Source organism: Sceloporus undulatus, chromosome 2 (assembly GCF_019175285.1).
Source record: "Sceloporus undulatus isolate JIND9_A2432 ecotype Alabama chromosome 2, SceUnd_v1.1, whole genome shotgun sequence".
Taxonomy (NCBI): Eukaryota; Metazoa; Chordata; class Lepidosauria; order Squamata; family Phrynosomatidae; genus Sceloporus; species Sceloporus undulatus.
This window is the reverse complement of record NC_056523.1, coordinates 77,298,250-77,314,873: the sequence shown is the minus strand read 5'-3', so window position 1 is coordinate 77,314,873 and position 16,624 is coordinate 77,298,250. Positions and strand designations below refer to the sequence as shown.

The following is a 16,624-nucleotide window of genomic DNA, read 5'->3' as shown; positions in this document are numbered from 1 at the left end:
TTACTTTACCCATCTGATTTTTGAATTTTTTGAATTTTATTTTTTGATATTTTCTAACCTGATGAATAATTCTAGAGAATTTGAAAGCTTACATAGTTTTGGGATGTTTTTGTCGGTTCTAAGAAAGGTTTTGTCACCTCTGAATTTTGTTTTTACGGTAATGTGTTTTCCCTATAGGTTCCAGCCCCCATCAGGACCATGACCATCTCTTCCAAAAGAGTGAGTGTACATTTCTCTTACTAGGGGCCCATTCACACTACCTTTTACCCCTGTTTTGAAATAGATTCTTCCACGTGAAATTCATATTGGGCCTGATTCTGTCACAATCCATGTCAAGGCATGCACAAGGAAATGCCCCTTAGCGCGGGGTATCGAGATTTGGGCTAAAATCCGTCTTTTCTTAAGACCCGGGTTCCACGAAATATGAACTTCCCCCCGATCACGATCGGGGCAAATTCAGGGAGGGATTAAGGTCAGAGGGCGGGTAGAGGCCAGAGCATTCCCTCTCCTCATCGGAGGGGAGGAGGAGGAAGAGTAGTAGGAGGAAAGAGCCGAAGGAAAAAGGGGATCTGACAGGAGGCAAAGGGTGACAGGAGGCTAAAAGGGGAAATCAGGGTGACTGACAGGGCTGCAAAGGGCTGTCAGAGGGAGGGCGAGGGGAGGGGAGGGGGGGGGGGCTGAAGAAAGTGATGGAGGAGGAGGATGAAGGAGCCAGGGGGGAAGAAGGGAGCCATAGAGGGCATTCTATAACGGATCAGGAGTAGGAGAATGAAGGAGCCAGGGCAGCTCAGAGAGACGGGAGGGTCGGAAGGAAAGAGGAGGAGGAAGATTGCCAAGGGAAATTGGGCGGCAGGGCCAAGCCAGAGGAGGGATGTAGGGAAATCAGGCTGTAGAAGGAACCGTTTTTATTTTTGACAATCTATGCGCATGATTTTTTGGGTGACATGTCTTTGTGCTTGCTTGTACTACTTTCATTTCCTCTTGCTCCTGGATTATTATTATTATTACTATTATTATTATTATTAGTGTTATATGCAGATGCTACAGTCAGAATGCCTGCACTGCATTTTCCTTCTATTCTTAATTGATTCCATGGGTCTACTTTAGTTGGAACTGACAGGTCACTCTCTCTCAGTCTCAGTGGAAGGCAATGGCAAACCTCCTCTGAAGAGAATGTAAGCAGGAGGAAAAGATTCAGTTCAGGTCAAAGGCAGGGCATGAACAGAGCTTGCATCAGGCACCTCCCCCCCCTTTTTTTTTATATTTTTTAAAATTATTTTTGACAAAATATGTGCATGTTTTTTTCTTGAGGCAGATATATAGATGGATAGAACGTGGGTAGCAGCTTGTTCCCTTTCACTTTCATTTGCTCGCTTCCAGCAAAGGGGAAATGTTGCAAAGGGCAACTTTTTTTCCTTTGCGAATGAATGCTACAATTTGAATGTTACATTTGTTGCTTTTGTCAATTTGGCAAATTGGCAAATTGATAAATGCTTTTGCAACTGCCTCTAAGGAATTCAGGGGTAGCCCTGAATTGCTTTTAAGAGCAAAAAAGAATGCATGGCAATAGCATCCTTTTCTGGCATTTCCGAGGTGAGGAATTTATTATTATTATTATTATTATTATTATTACATGTGTAAGAGGCATTCTGGGGTGGCAAGGAGGGGGGATACAGGATGCATTAGCTTGCATTTTGGGGTTGAAAATGGGGCCAAGGGCAGATCATAACCTGCACTGACTCAAATGCCCACCACACACACACACACACACACACACACACACACACACAAGGTTTTTAAATCTGGCAAAAAGTGTGCATTTGGGTGCATTTTGTGCATACTTCTGATGCCCCAATGAGTGCTGCAAACGTCAGCTATGACGATCACTTGATTGACAGCAGGTGCCTTCATGTTAAACCCAATTTCTGTAAGAAAGCATTTGGGTTAAAATGCCCCAATTTTTGTAGTGGGCACTTGCTAATGGAGAGATTCAGGAGGGTCCCCCCAAATCTGCCCAGTTCCCTCCAGAGCAAAACTGCCAGTGGGAATAGGGCCAAAGATTGCAGTGATCTCATTCCAAAGTTTATTGGGTGGGTTTGAAAGGAGATATGGGTGAGCTGGGTAAAGGAGAGCTTTTCTGTCCATCTGCTCTCAAAGAAAAACAAAAATCATTGTCTGCTTTTGGTTCAGTGTGGGAGCAGAAGGACCTGTATCTCCACTGACATCCAAATATTACTTTGATGCCCAACAGCAACAGCTCTACGTGTCCTCAGCCATTGGGCTAACACATCTGGCCCTTCACCGCTGTGATGTATATGGAGAAGCCTGTGCTGACTGCTGCCTTGCCAGGGATCCCTACTGTGCCTGGGATGGAAAGTCTTGTTCTCGTTACTCTGCTTCCTCCAAGAGGTACTGTGTAGCAGGTGATAGCCTTCTACACCAATAAGCAGCTATCTATTGGCGATGCTCTGGGAAGAGACTTAAGAGTCTGGGATCAAGAGCTTTGTAGAAAACACACGATTTCTAAGAAAGCCAGGGGTGCTTTAGGTTTGTCTTTTAAGACTGATTCTGCCAACCTAGAGAATTAACTATGTTGACATAAGGTGGGATTCTCAGTAGAACCTTGAAATAGTTCCTTTTCCAAGCTTTAATTCAGAGGTAGTCCAGTGCTGCTGTCATACTTTAGAAATAAAACAGTTTGATGTCATTTTAACTACCATGGCTCAGTGATATAGAAATATGAGATTTCTAGCTTTATGAGATATTTAGCCATCTCTGTCAGAGAGCTCTGGTCCCACAACAAACGATAAACCCCAAACTTCCATAGCATTGAGCCATGGAAGTTAAAGTGGTGCCAAACTGCTTTACTTCTAAAGAGTGACAGCAGCCTAGGATTTATGTTGAATGGTAGCCAAGGAGCAAATTCAGGAGAAACATAGGATAATGGAATTCCAGGCAGCACATCTAGGTAGTGTAAAGAGTATATTAGAATTGCTTCACGGCAGGAAATGGTTCATAGAAAGGATTCAAGGCTGCCATTATTAGCTAAAAATTATTCTAGGAGTCATAGCCTAGGGACAGGCCTGAAAGACAACATGACAATGAGTGTGAATGAGCATGTCACTTTGTGGCGTTCTTTCTACTGCTGTTGGGAACTGCCCAGTTTTCAACTTCCTACCCAGCTGTTTCTTTCATCTCTGTAGGCGGAGTAGGCGACAGGATGTCCGGCATGGTAACCCCATTCGTCAGTGTAGGGGCTACAATTCCAATGGTGAGTGCCCTACACACATATACACACATAGAGAACAGAACATAGCATTCCTCCTGAACACAGCAGTGAAGGTCTCAGAAAGCAAATGTGTTAGTTGCTGCTAACCCATTGTCTACAAAGGACTGTAGTACTGAGCAGAGATGAAAGGTGCTGCATTAATTACCATTTGCTAGCTTTCCTTTTGGCAATACTGCCAAATGTCATCAGTTGCCTTTTTGTTCAAAGTGACTAAGGCCTGGAACGTTTTTTCCCCTTGCAATGAAAATAGGAAGCTTGCATTACACCCCACCCCTATACCTCACTTCCAGTTTTTTCAGCAAACCAAAGCTCTGTGGGAAATGCCTGGCTTCTTAACATGTTTAATAGCACTCCAGGAACCCTCCTGGGAAGGCAAATGGTACAATTTCTCCCTACAGTGCTAGGGCATTTCTGGAAAGCTTTCTGGAGTTCTTTAAAGTTTGTGAAGGAGCTATGCATCTCCCAGGTGGTTTTGATTTTGTAACAATGGTCACCAGCTGTAACACAAACACACACACACACACACACACACAGAGAGAGAGAGAGAGAGAGAGAGAGAGAGAGAGAGAGACTAGTCGGGAAAAGCTTTCTAAGCCTGTAAGGTAATATTAATGGTAACTAGAGATGGTAATTCTAGATTTTACTATTCCTGACAGATGTTGGGAAAAAGCATACATTTTTCTTTCAAGATACTCAGGAACTTTCCAGCCCTGCTCCCAAATGACAGGAATGATGGGCACAATGTTCTGGAGAAAGCTATGGAGCTTCCCAGAAAGCAACTTGATGTACAACTTTCCCACAAAACTTTTAGAGCTTTCCAAAAAGACAGAGAAAAAAGAACAAAAGGGAAATGTTTCACAACTTTAATTGTTCCACAACTTCAGTGCTGCACAACTTTAAATGTTGCACAACCTTGGAATGGGAATGGGAATGGGAATAGGAACAGGAACAGGAACGACAGCCCCAAAAGTGTAAGAAATGATATATCATCCACAGAACAAACAAGACAGACACCACAGAGAGAGAGACACCATTTTAAATTATAGTTCCCTGTATAGCTTGTTGTATTTTGTGCAGTTTTTCAAGTAAGCATACTGTGAAAAACAACATGATGGTACACCTGTGAGACTTTTGGGGAAAATCTTTAGCAGCTTGGAAAGCCACACAGTTTTTGTTGTTCTGAGAACAAAAATAAAAGCACAGGGTTGCAGGAGCTTTCTGGGTGCTATTTTTCCTCCTGAAAATATTCCCATAGGGTGGGAACTCCAGATGTTGACCTCAGTTGGGAAACTGTCAAATGTCAATTCCACCCCTCCTGATAACATAGTAAAGGCATTGTAACACTACCGGCACATTGCCTTGGAGAAGAATTGACCACCAAGAATTTTTAAATTTTTCACATTTTCCATATTTTGTTGTGCTGGATTTAAAATTATTTAGCTGGAATTTTACCACTTGGAGTACACAAGATGTTCATCACTTTATAAGTTCAAAATATTTTTATTGTGACACAAAAGCAAACACAATAAAAACAAACTGGCACTTGTTGGTTCCATAAATATTGAATGCCTTTCCTGTGACACATCTACATAAGCTCTGGTGCAACCTACTGCCTCCAGAAGTCACCTGCAAATTTGAATGCACCCCAGGTGTGTGCATTTACAATGTTACTTGATCTCTGTTTCTGGAAGGCCCCAGAGTCTGTTAGAGAGCATAGCTAAACAAACAGCTTTGCTGCACAAAGGAGCTCTCAAAACAAGTCCGGAATAAAATTGTGCAGAAGTACCAATCTAGGCTATGTTATTAAAAAAAAAGATTCTCAACTATGAACATTTCCTGGAGCACTGTTAAATCCATTATTACAGAACAGAAAGAATAAGGCTCAACTATGACTCTGTCTAGATGAGACTGGCCACTAAAACTCATTGACCAAGTAAGGCAAACACTGATCAGAGAAATAACCAAGGGGCCATCAGTAACTCTTAAAGTGCAGGAAGGACCTGCAACTGAGATGGGAGAATCACCCATGGGACAACTATGGCATACAATTCAGTTGGGTTCAGAACCAACTTAATGGTATGTCATAGTTATCCCATGGGTGATGAGAAGAAAGCCACAGCTGAAACAAACCCATATCAAAGCCCATTTAGAGTTTTCTTTTTAAAAAATAATGGCTGAGACACAGTACAAATGTGGGGAAAGGTCCTCTGCTCTCATGAAAGCAAAACTGACCTTTTTGTCCATGCCATAAAATGTTACAGGTGGCACAGAGCAAACAGTGCTCAGTGCCCTGAGAAGACTATCCCCATTGTGAGCATGGTGGTGGCAGCATCGTGTTGTTGGGATACATTTCCCTAACAGAGACTGGGAATCTAGTCGGGACTGAAGCTAAGAAGAATAGAGCCAAACAACAGGGCAATTCTAGAGGAAAACCTGTTTCAGTCTGCAAGGAATCTGAGGCTGGGTTGGAGTTTTATCTTTCAGTACAACCCTGGAGTGGTTTAAAAACAAGAATCTGAATGCTTTACAGTGATCTAGCCAAAGCCCAGACATCAGCCAGACTGAGAAACTGTGGCAAGACTTTAAAGTTGTTGTTGTCCAACAGTATTCATCTAACCTGAAAGATCTAGAGAATTTTGCCAAGAAAAAAATGGGCAGAACTTGCAAGAATGTACAAAGCTGCTAAAGGCTTTCTCAAGAAGACTCGCAGCTGTACCAACATCATGCCCAGGCCAGAAGCAGATGAAAGGCCCTCCCTCCATTCCAACTACCACTGCTCTATACTAAGAGGAGAAGATACTCAGTATCTGCTGGACATCCATGGCTTGTTACAGACAGGCCAAAATAATGCTGCTTCGAGTCACTTTGGAGGTATGGTATTTCAATGATGCCTGCGTCCTAAGATTCCAAAAGCCGCACCAAAGGCACACTCCAGTCCTAAGGACTGCAGTGCAGCTTTGGTGCAGTTTTTGGACTCTTAGGACACATGCATCATTGAAATAGCATACCTCCAAAGTGACTCGAACCAGCATTATTTTGGCCTGTCTGTAACAGGCCCATTTTTCCTTTTGGATCATTTCTTGATTTGAATGTAAGCCTGAGGGAAGGGAACTAGGGCCTGTTACAGACTGCCAAAATAAAGCTGCTTCGGGTCTCTTTGGAGGTATGCTGTTTAAATGATGCATGCATCCTAAGAATCCAGAAGCTGCACCAAAGCTGCACTCCAGTGCTTAGGAATGGAGTGTGGCTTTGGCGTGACCTCCGGACTCTTAGGACCCATGCATCATTTAAATAGCATACCTCCAAAGAGACCTGAAGCAGCTTTATTTTGGCAGTCTGTAACAGGCCTAGGTTTTTTTATTGATCTTTTATTTGTAAAGCATTATGTATGGTGATGGTAGTATATATACAAATAAAATCATAATACAGTAGCCCCTCTCCTTACGTGGGGGATCCATTCCGGACACACACACCCCGCGTAAGGGAAAATCCGTGTATGCTCATGCTCCATAGGAAACAATAGGGTGCTTGCATCTGGCGGTGGCGCAATGCACGGGGGCACATACACCATTGTTTTTATCGTCATGTGGCTTCCACGTAATCAGGAAGCCGTGTATAGTGCACATGCATATGGCGCGGGCACACTGTAATAGCTGTCAAAAGCACTTCTACCAAGTATTGACTGAGGGGCATGAATACAACCAACAAATCTCACTTTGTTTTTATTTACTTAAGTTTCAGAATAAAAATACTTTGCACCTTCACAATGTTGAGTATGTTGTATATATCTGCCATCCTGGATTCCATTTTGGGAAAAAGGCAGGATATAAGGCAGGATCAATCAAACAATCAGTATGAAGTATACATCAATCAAGCATATTAAATCCACTTGAATTCCAGGTTGTAACACAACAAAATGTCAAAAAGTGTGGGCAGGGGAAGCTGAATATTTCTGCAACCAGAACTTGTTTGTGCCTTTTTCCTGCAGCCTCCATCAGTTTTTTCAAAACTATAAAGCATATAAAACAAATTATCTAGTACAATATTAAGCACATAAATATAGCAATGTATTCCAAGTAGGCACGTTTTACTTAGCTGAATGATTTTTTCTGAATACACAGTGTGGGTTTGCTTGGTGCAGAATGTTGACTTTCTTGGCACCAAATGTAGGCAGCCATGGGTAAAACAGGAAATGACCTTTTTACACTGAACAGATGGAAGGAGGCAGTCAAAAAAAGCAATTTAACTGAAGAATAAAGATACACTCAAACCAGCCCTTTTGTACCTTTTCATTCCACTTTAGTTGTTTCTCTCAAAGCATATGAAGTATCCACATTTGTCTGTTGGCAGAGGATATTGGCAACATTTTAATTAGCTATAGCTGCAACTCTGTACACACTTTCTTAGGTATACGTCCCATGAAATCATGGATGGGATCATGCAGTCCTTCACCCTAACCCATGATGGAGAATGCTAGGAGTTGTAGTTAATCTCATCCCTTCCTTAAACTCAAGATAGTTTACTTTTGAATAGACACTCATAGGATTGCACGCCAAAATGTGTGTCCAGATGAAAGGATGCCATTGTGCAAATGAAGGAGGTAGCAAGACAATAGCCAGGAAGAAGGACAGTATGAAGCTTCCGTTGAAATTAGTGAAAGTTTTTCATTGTTTCATGGTGGTGTAAGCTTGTTAAGAGGAGAACCATTCAGTGGCACAAAACTGGCAGACTGGATGGTGTCACACACCTTTATGTAAAGTTTACACCCAAAAACAATGGAGTTGCAAGGTATCATAAAAGATGTGCATGCAGTGGGCATTAATTAGTCCTCTGTGGAAAATGTTTGTGTAAATAAAATGTGGCAGTGGTGATCCATGTGTGTGAGTCACTTGGACATATTTTCCTCAGAAATGTTTTAAATGAAATTTGTCCTCATATGCTCTTTTCCCACCTCCAGCCAGCAAGAACACAGTAGAAGCAGTCCAATATGGTGTGGAGGGAAGCACAGCTTTTCTGGAGTGCCAGCCTCGCTCTCCTCAGGCCACCGTCAAGTGGCTCCTCCAGAAAGACAACAGTGACCGAAGGAAAGAGGTGCAAAACCCTACACACTGACATGCCCACCTGGTATTTCCAGGATGTGATCTGAGGAAATGGGTGGGAGGACAGGGGATTCTTTCCATCACAGTTAGTGGCTGAAAGGGAAGCATAACTTGCCTGCTCCTTCTATTGGAAACTTTATATTTATGCTTTTAAGATTATATCATGCTATATTTTGTATTTCTCCAATAAGCCCTCCTCCAGAATGCCTGTCACTGGGACCAATTCCCATCCCAACCTGCCCCATACATATAGTTACATCCTACCTCTCAAATGAAAGGACAGTAACTCTTTGTGGTAGAACTGCTGCTAGTCAGGATTGCAGTGGGGTGGGAGATGCTCAAACTCCTATAACAGGAAAATGTAAGAGAAGCAACGAGGGAAGGACCAGAAACAATGTCAGACTTAGAGTGTTTGTTGCAGGGTAGATTGTTCTTTTCAGTGCATCTCAGCCCAGTTGTTTCAGTGGTGCTAATGGCAGCCCCCCCCCCCCCCCCGTGTTTCTCTCTCCTTCAGCTACGCACAGAAGGCCGGGTGCTAAGGACAGAGCAGGGGCTGCTGTTGCGGTCCTTGCAGCTCTCAGATGGGGGCCTCTATTCCTGCACAGCTACAGAGAACAACTTCAAGCACACGGTGGCCAAAGTGCAGCTGCATGTCCTGAGCAGTGAAACCATCCATGCTGTGCTCTTCCAGTCAGAGGCCCCTGCCCCTTCTGTGGCAGCTGTGCAGGCTGGCCTTCCAGGCACCTTCAGCTCTCACTACCATGACCTGGTGCAGCTGCTCACCCAACCTGAGATGGGACTCATCAACCAGTACTGCCAGGGCTACTGGCGGCATGTGGCCTCCAACCACAAGGAGACTCTGGCCAATCTCAAGGCCAAAGAGCTGCACGATCAGAAGAAGCCTCGTAACCGCCGGAATCACCCACCAGAGGGGGATCAACAGACATGAAACTGACAGCCAAAAGGGACTGTGTAATGACAGTGCTATACTTTCCTGCCTCCCCATTTTAATATTAAAATATCTATAAATATATATATATATATAAATATAAATATATATATATACATACATGCATACAAAAAAAACCACACAAGCATACCCTGCGCCCTCTGAAGACAGTATTTATTTGTAGGTTGTACATAATCTGCGGGTAAACGCAGCCTTACCTTAGTGTGAGGAGCTTGGAGGCATCCCACTGGCACCTTGCTCTCTTCTTTTCCTCATTTTTTTTCTGCGGTACTGTATAATAACAGACTGGTTGGAGGGGTGGGGAACAAGGGCAAGATTATTCCCCCACTCCTTTTATCAGCTCAAAGCACATCTGGCACCTGGCAGAAAAGAAATGTCTACTGGCAGGTGCTAAGGGCAAAGTTCCTGTTCCCATGATTCTCATTTGGGCCTTCTTTGCTGAGTAGGACATAGGACTCAAGTGTGGAGTGAAACACAGGAGTTCAGGATGGTGGAGCAGAGATTTTCATACCTGGACTGCCGTGGGAATGGCTGAGACTTCAGAACTACTGTTGAAAATATTTCTACCTGATTTTTTTTTAAAAAAGAGGCTTTTGTGTGTCCTGAGAGCATTCCTCCACCCTGACGTACATAAACCCCTGCCACACCTACAAAAACTTTAGCACTTTCTTTCTCTCTTACCATTTCTCTGCCGCAGAGCACCATCTGGAAGGAGACTCTCCAGAGCATAGCGCTGTGCGAGCTGGATCCCTCAAGGGGCCTGGGCCATTTAAGGGTGGAGGAAGCCCTCCATCAAAGAGGTCTACCCATAGGCCCATGTGGTGCCACTGCAAAACTATTAATCCTACTGTTGGATAGTCAAAAAATGGTGTCATAATTTGAGAAATTGTTTATCCTGTTGGGTTAGTGAAGTGCAAGAGGTACTGTCTGTGGAAACTGTGGTATGGAAATAGTGGCAATAGATAATAACCAAAAGAGTGGGTGGGAAGATTGGCACAGTTCTGCTCAAAGACACCTGGCTCCATTGAGCCAGTTTATCAGATAAATGCAAGGGTTTTGCCAGGTGGGTTAATCCAGGGAAGTGTAATAATGTCTATTTAAACCAAAGCTACTCTCTTGAAGTGTGTGCATCAGGCACTTCTCAGGCCAAATACAGTATGGGAGTGAAGGTGGCCGGGAGGATTAAGCATCTGTGGATAGATACCAGGAGGCCAGGCTTCTGTTCAGTCAGCAGGAATGTATCCCTCTTTACCAACCTATTTATTATAATTTAATAATATTAATTTGCTCACTGGGAGTCCATATCCACAGTCTGACAACCACCAGACTACTTACTAATGGAATACAAGCCAAGGAGTAAGGAAACCTGCTCCGGTATGCTTGAATGATATGCCCCTCAAGATTTTTTGTGGCATTGTCCTTACTGGTCACCCCACAGGGACGTAGCCGGGGGGGGGGTCTGGGGGTCCGGACCCCCCCCTTCCTTATAAAAAAGAATGGTGTGTGCTGCTGCGCCCCCCCCCACACCCCCTATAATAGGGGGGGCTTTTAGTGGCCCCCCCCCCCCTTCCTAAAATCCTAGCTACGTCCCTGCACCCCACATGGGTGATTTAGTGCAGGACAGGATGGACAGAGCATGCCAGAGAACATTTCAAAGAAGGAGATCTTGGAACTCAAACAGAAAACTGCTTGCTGCCTTCTTGCCTAATTAAAAGATAACTTTCCAAAGAATGTAGACTAATAAGCCTTGGGTGTATCCCATGCAGCCAGGAGAACTGCTATCATCTCCCTGCTGATTTTCTTTCTGGTGAAGGCCAGTACAAGTAGAACAGGGCTAGCTTCACCGCAGAAAAAGTCTTTTAAATAAATAAATAAACGATGGGTTTTAGGGGTTATGGACAACTGTGCACGTGGGAATTAGGGCAACCATTGAGATTCATTTTGAGTGGAAAACAGCAACCTAGGAGCAGCGGTTACTGTTCATAAAGTCAGGAGACCACGGTTCTGAAAATAGCTATAATGAAGGATTCTGGAAAAAGTAGAGAAATCACAAATATGACTCGTGATGCAGTATAGAGATATATAGAATATGGTAACTAATATAGCCAATGCTAAACTGAAGCCAGACTTCCTTTGCTCACAAACTTACTTACATGGTGGGAAACAGCATAGTGCTTCTGGGCATGTGCAGAATTCCTGTCCTTTATCACTGAGTAATCATGACAAAGACTACACAGGAGGGTCCCAGGTCAATGGTCTACTCTGAGGCTTGAACCAGCCCTTCTCATTTGATTAGTCAAGCACTCTCTTGGATGTTCCCTTTCTCCAGTTCCTTTGATTTCTTCATCCAAAGGCATAAAATGAATGTCTTGCATCTGGTTTTCCACCATAGATATTTCTGAAGCAAATGCTTGGTTTTCTTGTCTCTTGGACTTCTCCATCAGGCTGACTTTTATGTTCCATACTCCAAGACAAATTAAGGTCAAATTCTCAGTCTGGATTAATCCAGAAGGCTTCTGCCTGCAGAGTTACACTGATCTACATCTGCCGAATCTCTGCATTTTGATTCCCTCTAGCAGTGACCTGATGGACTGATGCAAGGAAAATGCCTGCTCTGCCACAAATGGGGGTCCCTTTTATATTGTGTTAGTTCCAAGAAGCTGTGGGAAAGGGCAAGTGGTGTGTATGTATAGGAGAAGACCATGCCTAAAGCTATTGCATTACTACTAATGTGTAACCTATGTGAGCTGGGATGGAAGCTGGGTTGTTTCTTGTACTTCTGCTTCTGTCTGCACAGCAAGGGGCAGTCGCCACAGAGCAGAAGCCTGTATTTCTCACCCTTTGGTCACTGGGCCTATGCCGCCTGCTGTTAACAAGAAGAGGGCTCACCTTTCATGTTTGGGAGCCCTGGGCCCACCTCATCCATCCTCCCTGGGCCCCCCTCCTGCCAGTTTGAGTGATGCACCTAGACTTTCTATTGTAAATAGCTGTAAATTGATTATGTAACAAAACTGGGGATCTGGAGCATCGTAAGGAGCTCCTTGTGATGAATTCAAGTGCAGAGCCACTTTGCGCCTGTAATGTGAAATTCCTGTGGATAGAACAAGCTAATAAACACTGGCTTTGTTTTTTGAAGACTCAAGCCTCCTTCACCTCCACTTCTTCCTTCCCCTTTTGCCTCCTGCAGGAAGCCACATTGTGCTTTTATTGCACTGGTTCAGCTTTAGATTGACACCCCCAACTTATCTTTGAGCAACTTGCTACCAGAATGCTTCCATTTAATAAAAGGGATAAAGGCTTATAATTCAGATCAGATGGTTCATTCTTACTTTGGAAGTATATCCTTACTATTAGCTTCTTGAATGTGTATGTATGTATGAGCACCAGCATGGTGTAGTGGCTTGAGCACTGGACTAGGACTCTGGAGACCAGGGTTTGAATCCCTGCTCAGCCATGAAAATCCACTGGGTGACCTTGGACAAGTCACACTCTCTCAGCCTCAGTGGCAATTTCAACCCCACCTCTGAAGAAACGTGCCAAGAAAACCCCATAGTAGTACTGCCATAAGTCAGAAACTACTTGAAGGCATAAAATGACAACAAAAATATGTAAGTATATGCTTTGATATTGGTGATGTCATCCATAACATTGCTTTGAAGGATAAGAAAAGGAGAAATATATTATGGCTGGTACCACTTTTCTAGGATAATAAAACTTATTCCTTACTCTTAGAATGTTGCTTTGGGGGGAATTTGGAGCCATTTCCCTATTTATATATGCATTTTTTTAAAAGCATCAAAGTAACCATGTTGTGTGCCTTCAAATTGTTTCTGACTTATGGTGACCCTAAGGCCAACCTATCATGAGGTTTTCTTGGCAAGATTTCTTTAGAGGATGTTTGCCACTGCATTCCTTTGAGACTGAGAGAATGCAACTTGCCCAAGATCACCCACTGGCTTTCATGGCCAAGCAGGGATTCAAACCTTGGTCAGCAGGGTCCTAGTCCACCTCTCAAACCATTACTCACTCCATACTGGCTCTCAACAAAATATCGGTAGTATCTTGTTCTTCAAATAATGAGTAGTTAGAATCAACAAGTTGCTTTTTAAAAGAGAGAGAGTAAAGAGCAATGGATTACTTTTGGAATGATGAAAGTAAAATTCTGGGAAAAGTAAAAAAAAACACTACATGTATAGTGAAGAAAAACCCCTGAAAAAGAGGAGGCTGTCATATCGAATATCCCTTCTTCCTCCATATTGGCCACATCATTATCTTGAGGTCACTAAAATGAGTACCCAGATTGTTGGGGGCAATTAGCTAACAGTTGTAAACCACTAATAGTTTAGTATGAAGCAGTATATAAATGAAGCTGTTTGTTTGTTTGTTTAAGTCCTGAATAAGCGCAACATTGTCTGAAAATCTGCAATGCAATTGTGCAACTTTGCGGGGAGTATACCTTTTTCTTTCCCGATTTCCCCCCATCTGATAACCTCCATAGTCCAGTGTTCAAATTAGTACACCATGCTGGAAAATGAGAGCTCATATTCCTCTGATTTGGTTCCCATTATGAGAAAGGGAGAACCACAATTTCCTATCCACAAGTTTCTCTACCAAGCATAGTTTTACACATTTCTTCATTGTCTTAACTTCTTTCCAAGCTAAAAACTCCCAGATGTACTCGTTCATCATAGGAGAGTTGATCCAGCCCTTAGATAATTTCTTTTTCTGAAGTTCTTGGAGATGCAACAATGCAAACTACATAGTGTTCTAGGTGTGGTTGCACTTGAATTAATGTCTCACATGAGGCTCACAATATTTGTATCACCTTTCAGGAAACCACAAAAGGCATTATGTTTTTTATCATGAGCTGAGGCCCACCTGTGCTAGTTTCTAAGGAGTTTCTCTCTTTTTGCAAAGTTTTCTGCAAAAGTCATGCCTGGCAACATCATAAAACACCTATAAAATCCATGTGTTTCTTGGGTCATTAATTGTAATTTTAAAATTGCAATATAGGTCTCCAGCAGAGCCAAGAAACAAAAACATTAATCCACTCTCAACTGCACTTTTTGACATTTTGTTTTGGAGACTATAAATTAAAGAATTATCTCTTGGACTTTACTAACCAAGGCCTTCATAGAGCCAATGTTGGAATGAATTTTACAGTACAAAAGCACTTATAAAAACTTGTTGTTCCTTCTAGCTCTATGATTCTGTGATGATGGGGAGAGGTTAAACACTTCTACATCTGTAAGCAAGGTAAAAGTGCTGGCACTAATGAGTCACTAGGTGCTGTGTTTCTTGCCTCTTCCTAAAAGGGAGGCTAGACTTACTAGCTACAATATACAGAGACAAAATCTTAAAGTGCAAAGATATAAAATTGAACACCAAAGTTAGGATTGTCCTAGCTATCATATTTCCCAGCACAATGTATGAATGTGAGACCTGGACAGTGAAGAAAGCTGATAGAAAATCAACTCATTTGAGCTGTGGTGCTGGAGAAGAATATTAAGGATACTGCGGAGGGCCAAAAAGACAAACAAATGGGTCCTAGAACAGATCAACCTTAAACTGAGCCTGCCATTCTTCAGATACAACATGAGAAAGCACAACTCACCAGAAAAGATAATAATGCTAGGAAAGGTAGAAGGCAGTAGAAAGAAAGATCACATAGTGGATGGATAGACTAAATCAAGGAGGCCATGGACCTGAGCAGAGTGGTTGAACAAAGGGGTCTTGGAGGTGTCTCATTCACATGAGTCGAAGTTGACTCAAAGGCAACTAACAACATACTTACTAGCATCCAAGTTCTGCCTTTAAAGTTGTCAGTTGTCAGCTCGTTTCCCATTAATTTATGGAGTAATATCTTCCACTTTTTATGCAGCAACCAGGTAAATGGTTTTTCTGCTGCTTCTGGTTTATGAGCAGTCAGGTTGAGGGAGGGAAAGCAGGTGCAGGTGTTGGATTTCTTGGGCCTGGCAATGCCCCTTCTTGCCCTGCAGGCCACAAACAAAGGCTCCTTGTTTTATTGGCTTCAAAAAAAGAAGGAGGGGGAAAAACGGGGGAAAGGAGAGCAAGAGAATGAGAGAAATTCTGCCTCTCTTGAGAGAAGACTCAGGCATCCAGTTAAGCAAATATAGAGGAAAATAGGTATGAGGGTCATGGTCTCATTTCCTTCCCGCTCCAACCATGGCTGGGCCAGGAAGTTGAGGCACGAGTGTGAGGCAGTGTGGTCTGGTGAAGCAGGGATGCCACAGGTCCTGTACCATTGGCCTAGGATTTCTTCCTTCCCTTCATCAACTTCAGCAGGATTTCTAGGCCCAGCAGTCTCTTAAGGCTACATGAAGACTCTATGAAATCACTGGGCCATACATGCCTCAGAAGAAAGCCAGCTTGCCGTACTGGTTTGAGCATTGGATTCTGATTCTGAAGATCAGGGTTCGTTTCCCAGCTTGGCCATGAAACCTTTGGGCAAGTCACACACTCTCAGCCTCAGGGGAAGGCAATGGCAAACCTCTGCCGTAGAAACCTTACCAAGAAAACCCCATGATAGGTCTGACTTAAGGTTGCCATAAGTTGGAAATGGCTTAAAGATACACAACAACAACAACCATGTCTCCATATTGAATGGAAGCATAAATAGGTCTTGTTTTGTTTTGTTCTTCTAATTTCATTCATTCATTCAAGAAGGTTGAAAGAGAGGCCTGTTTCTGTGAATGGATTATACTTGGTTTTCTGGATCTGACTGAGAGACAGCTTCAGACAGAAGCTATCAGCTGACTAATCTTTACAACAAGTATTCAACTGGTAGTAGGTGGGCCATGCTGAAAATAATGATCCCTTCCCCACATAACACTTTCAGTCTCACTATTTTCACTATATTTGTCTGTGCTATTGTCAAGTGGACTTACCTCAGGTGTGAGACTTCTCTCAAAATCCCCTCAAACTTCTCTCAGAATCCTCCTGCTCTTTCTGGACTCTTGGAGCCCTTTCACACTATATATTTATAATGGTATTATTCCACTTTTACTGCCCAGCAACATGCTATGGCATTCTGGGGTTCTACCTTCATGATAGGTATTCTGCTTGTAGTTTCTCTGTGTCTGTACCTCTAAGCAAAACAGATGCTGCATTTGTACCAATGATAGTCTGAGAAAGGACTAGTTGCTGATCTGACAGTTTATTTTTAAAAGTCGTCTTCTAACTATACTGAGGAAGTATGAAAAGGGTATTGTAGCAAAGGGCACCTTTGTGACTGAGAGAAGGAAT

At 43.0% G+C, this 16,624-nt stretch overlaps 1 protein-coding gene across 2 annotated transcripts in view; it reads left to right on the top strand.

Moving 5' to 3' along the window:
- Positions 1-10,786, top strand: part of SEMA3F (semaphorin 3F) — a 170,581-nt gene extending 159,795 nt beyond the window's left edge. For both annotated transcript variants that reach the window (XM_042451542.1, XM_042451541.1), the window contains 5 exons: positions 178-219; positions 2,252-2,409; positions 3,204-3,271; positions 8,247-8,380; positions 8,903-10,786. In XM_042451542.1, coding sequence (XP_042307476.1) covers positions 178-219; positions 2,252-2,409; positions 3,204-3,271; positions 8,247-8,380; positions 8,903-9,337 — 837 coding nt within the window. In that variant the 3' untranslated portion in view covers positions 9,338-10,786. The remainder of the gene's footprint in view (positions 1-177; positions 220-2,251; positions 2,410-3,203; positions 3,272-8,246; positions 8,381-8,902) is intronic.
- The last annotated feature ends 5,838 nt before the right edge of the window (positions 10,787-16,624 follow it).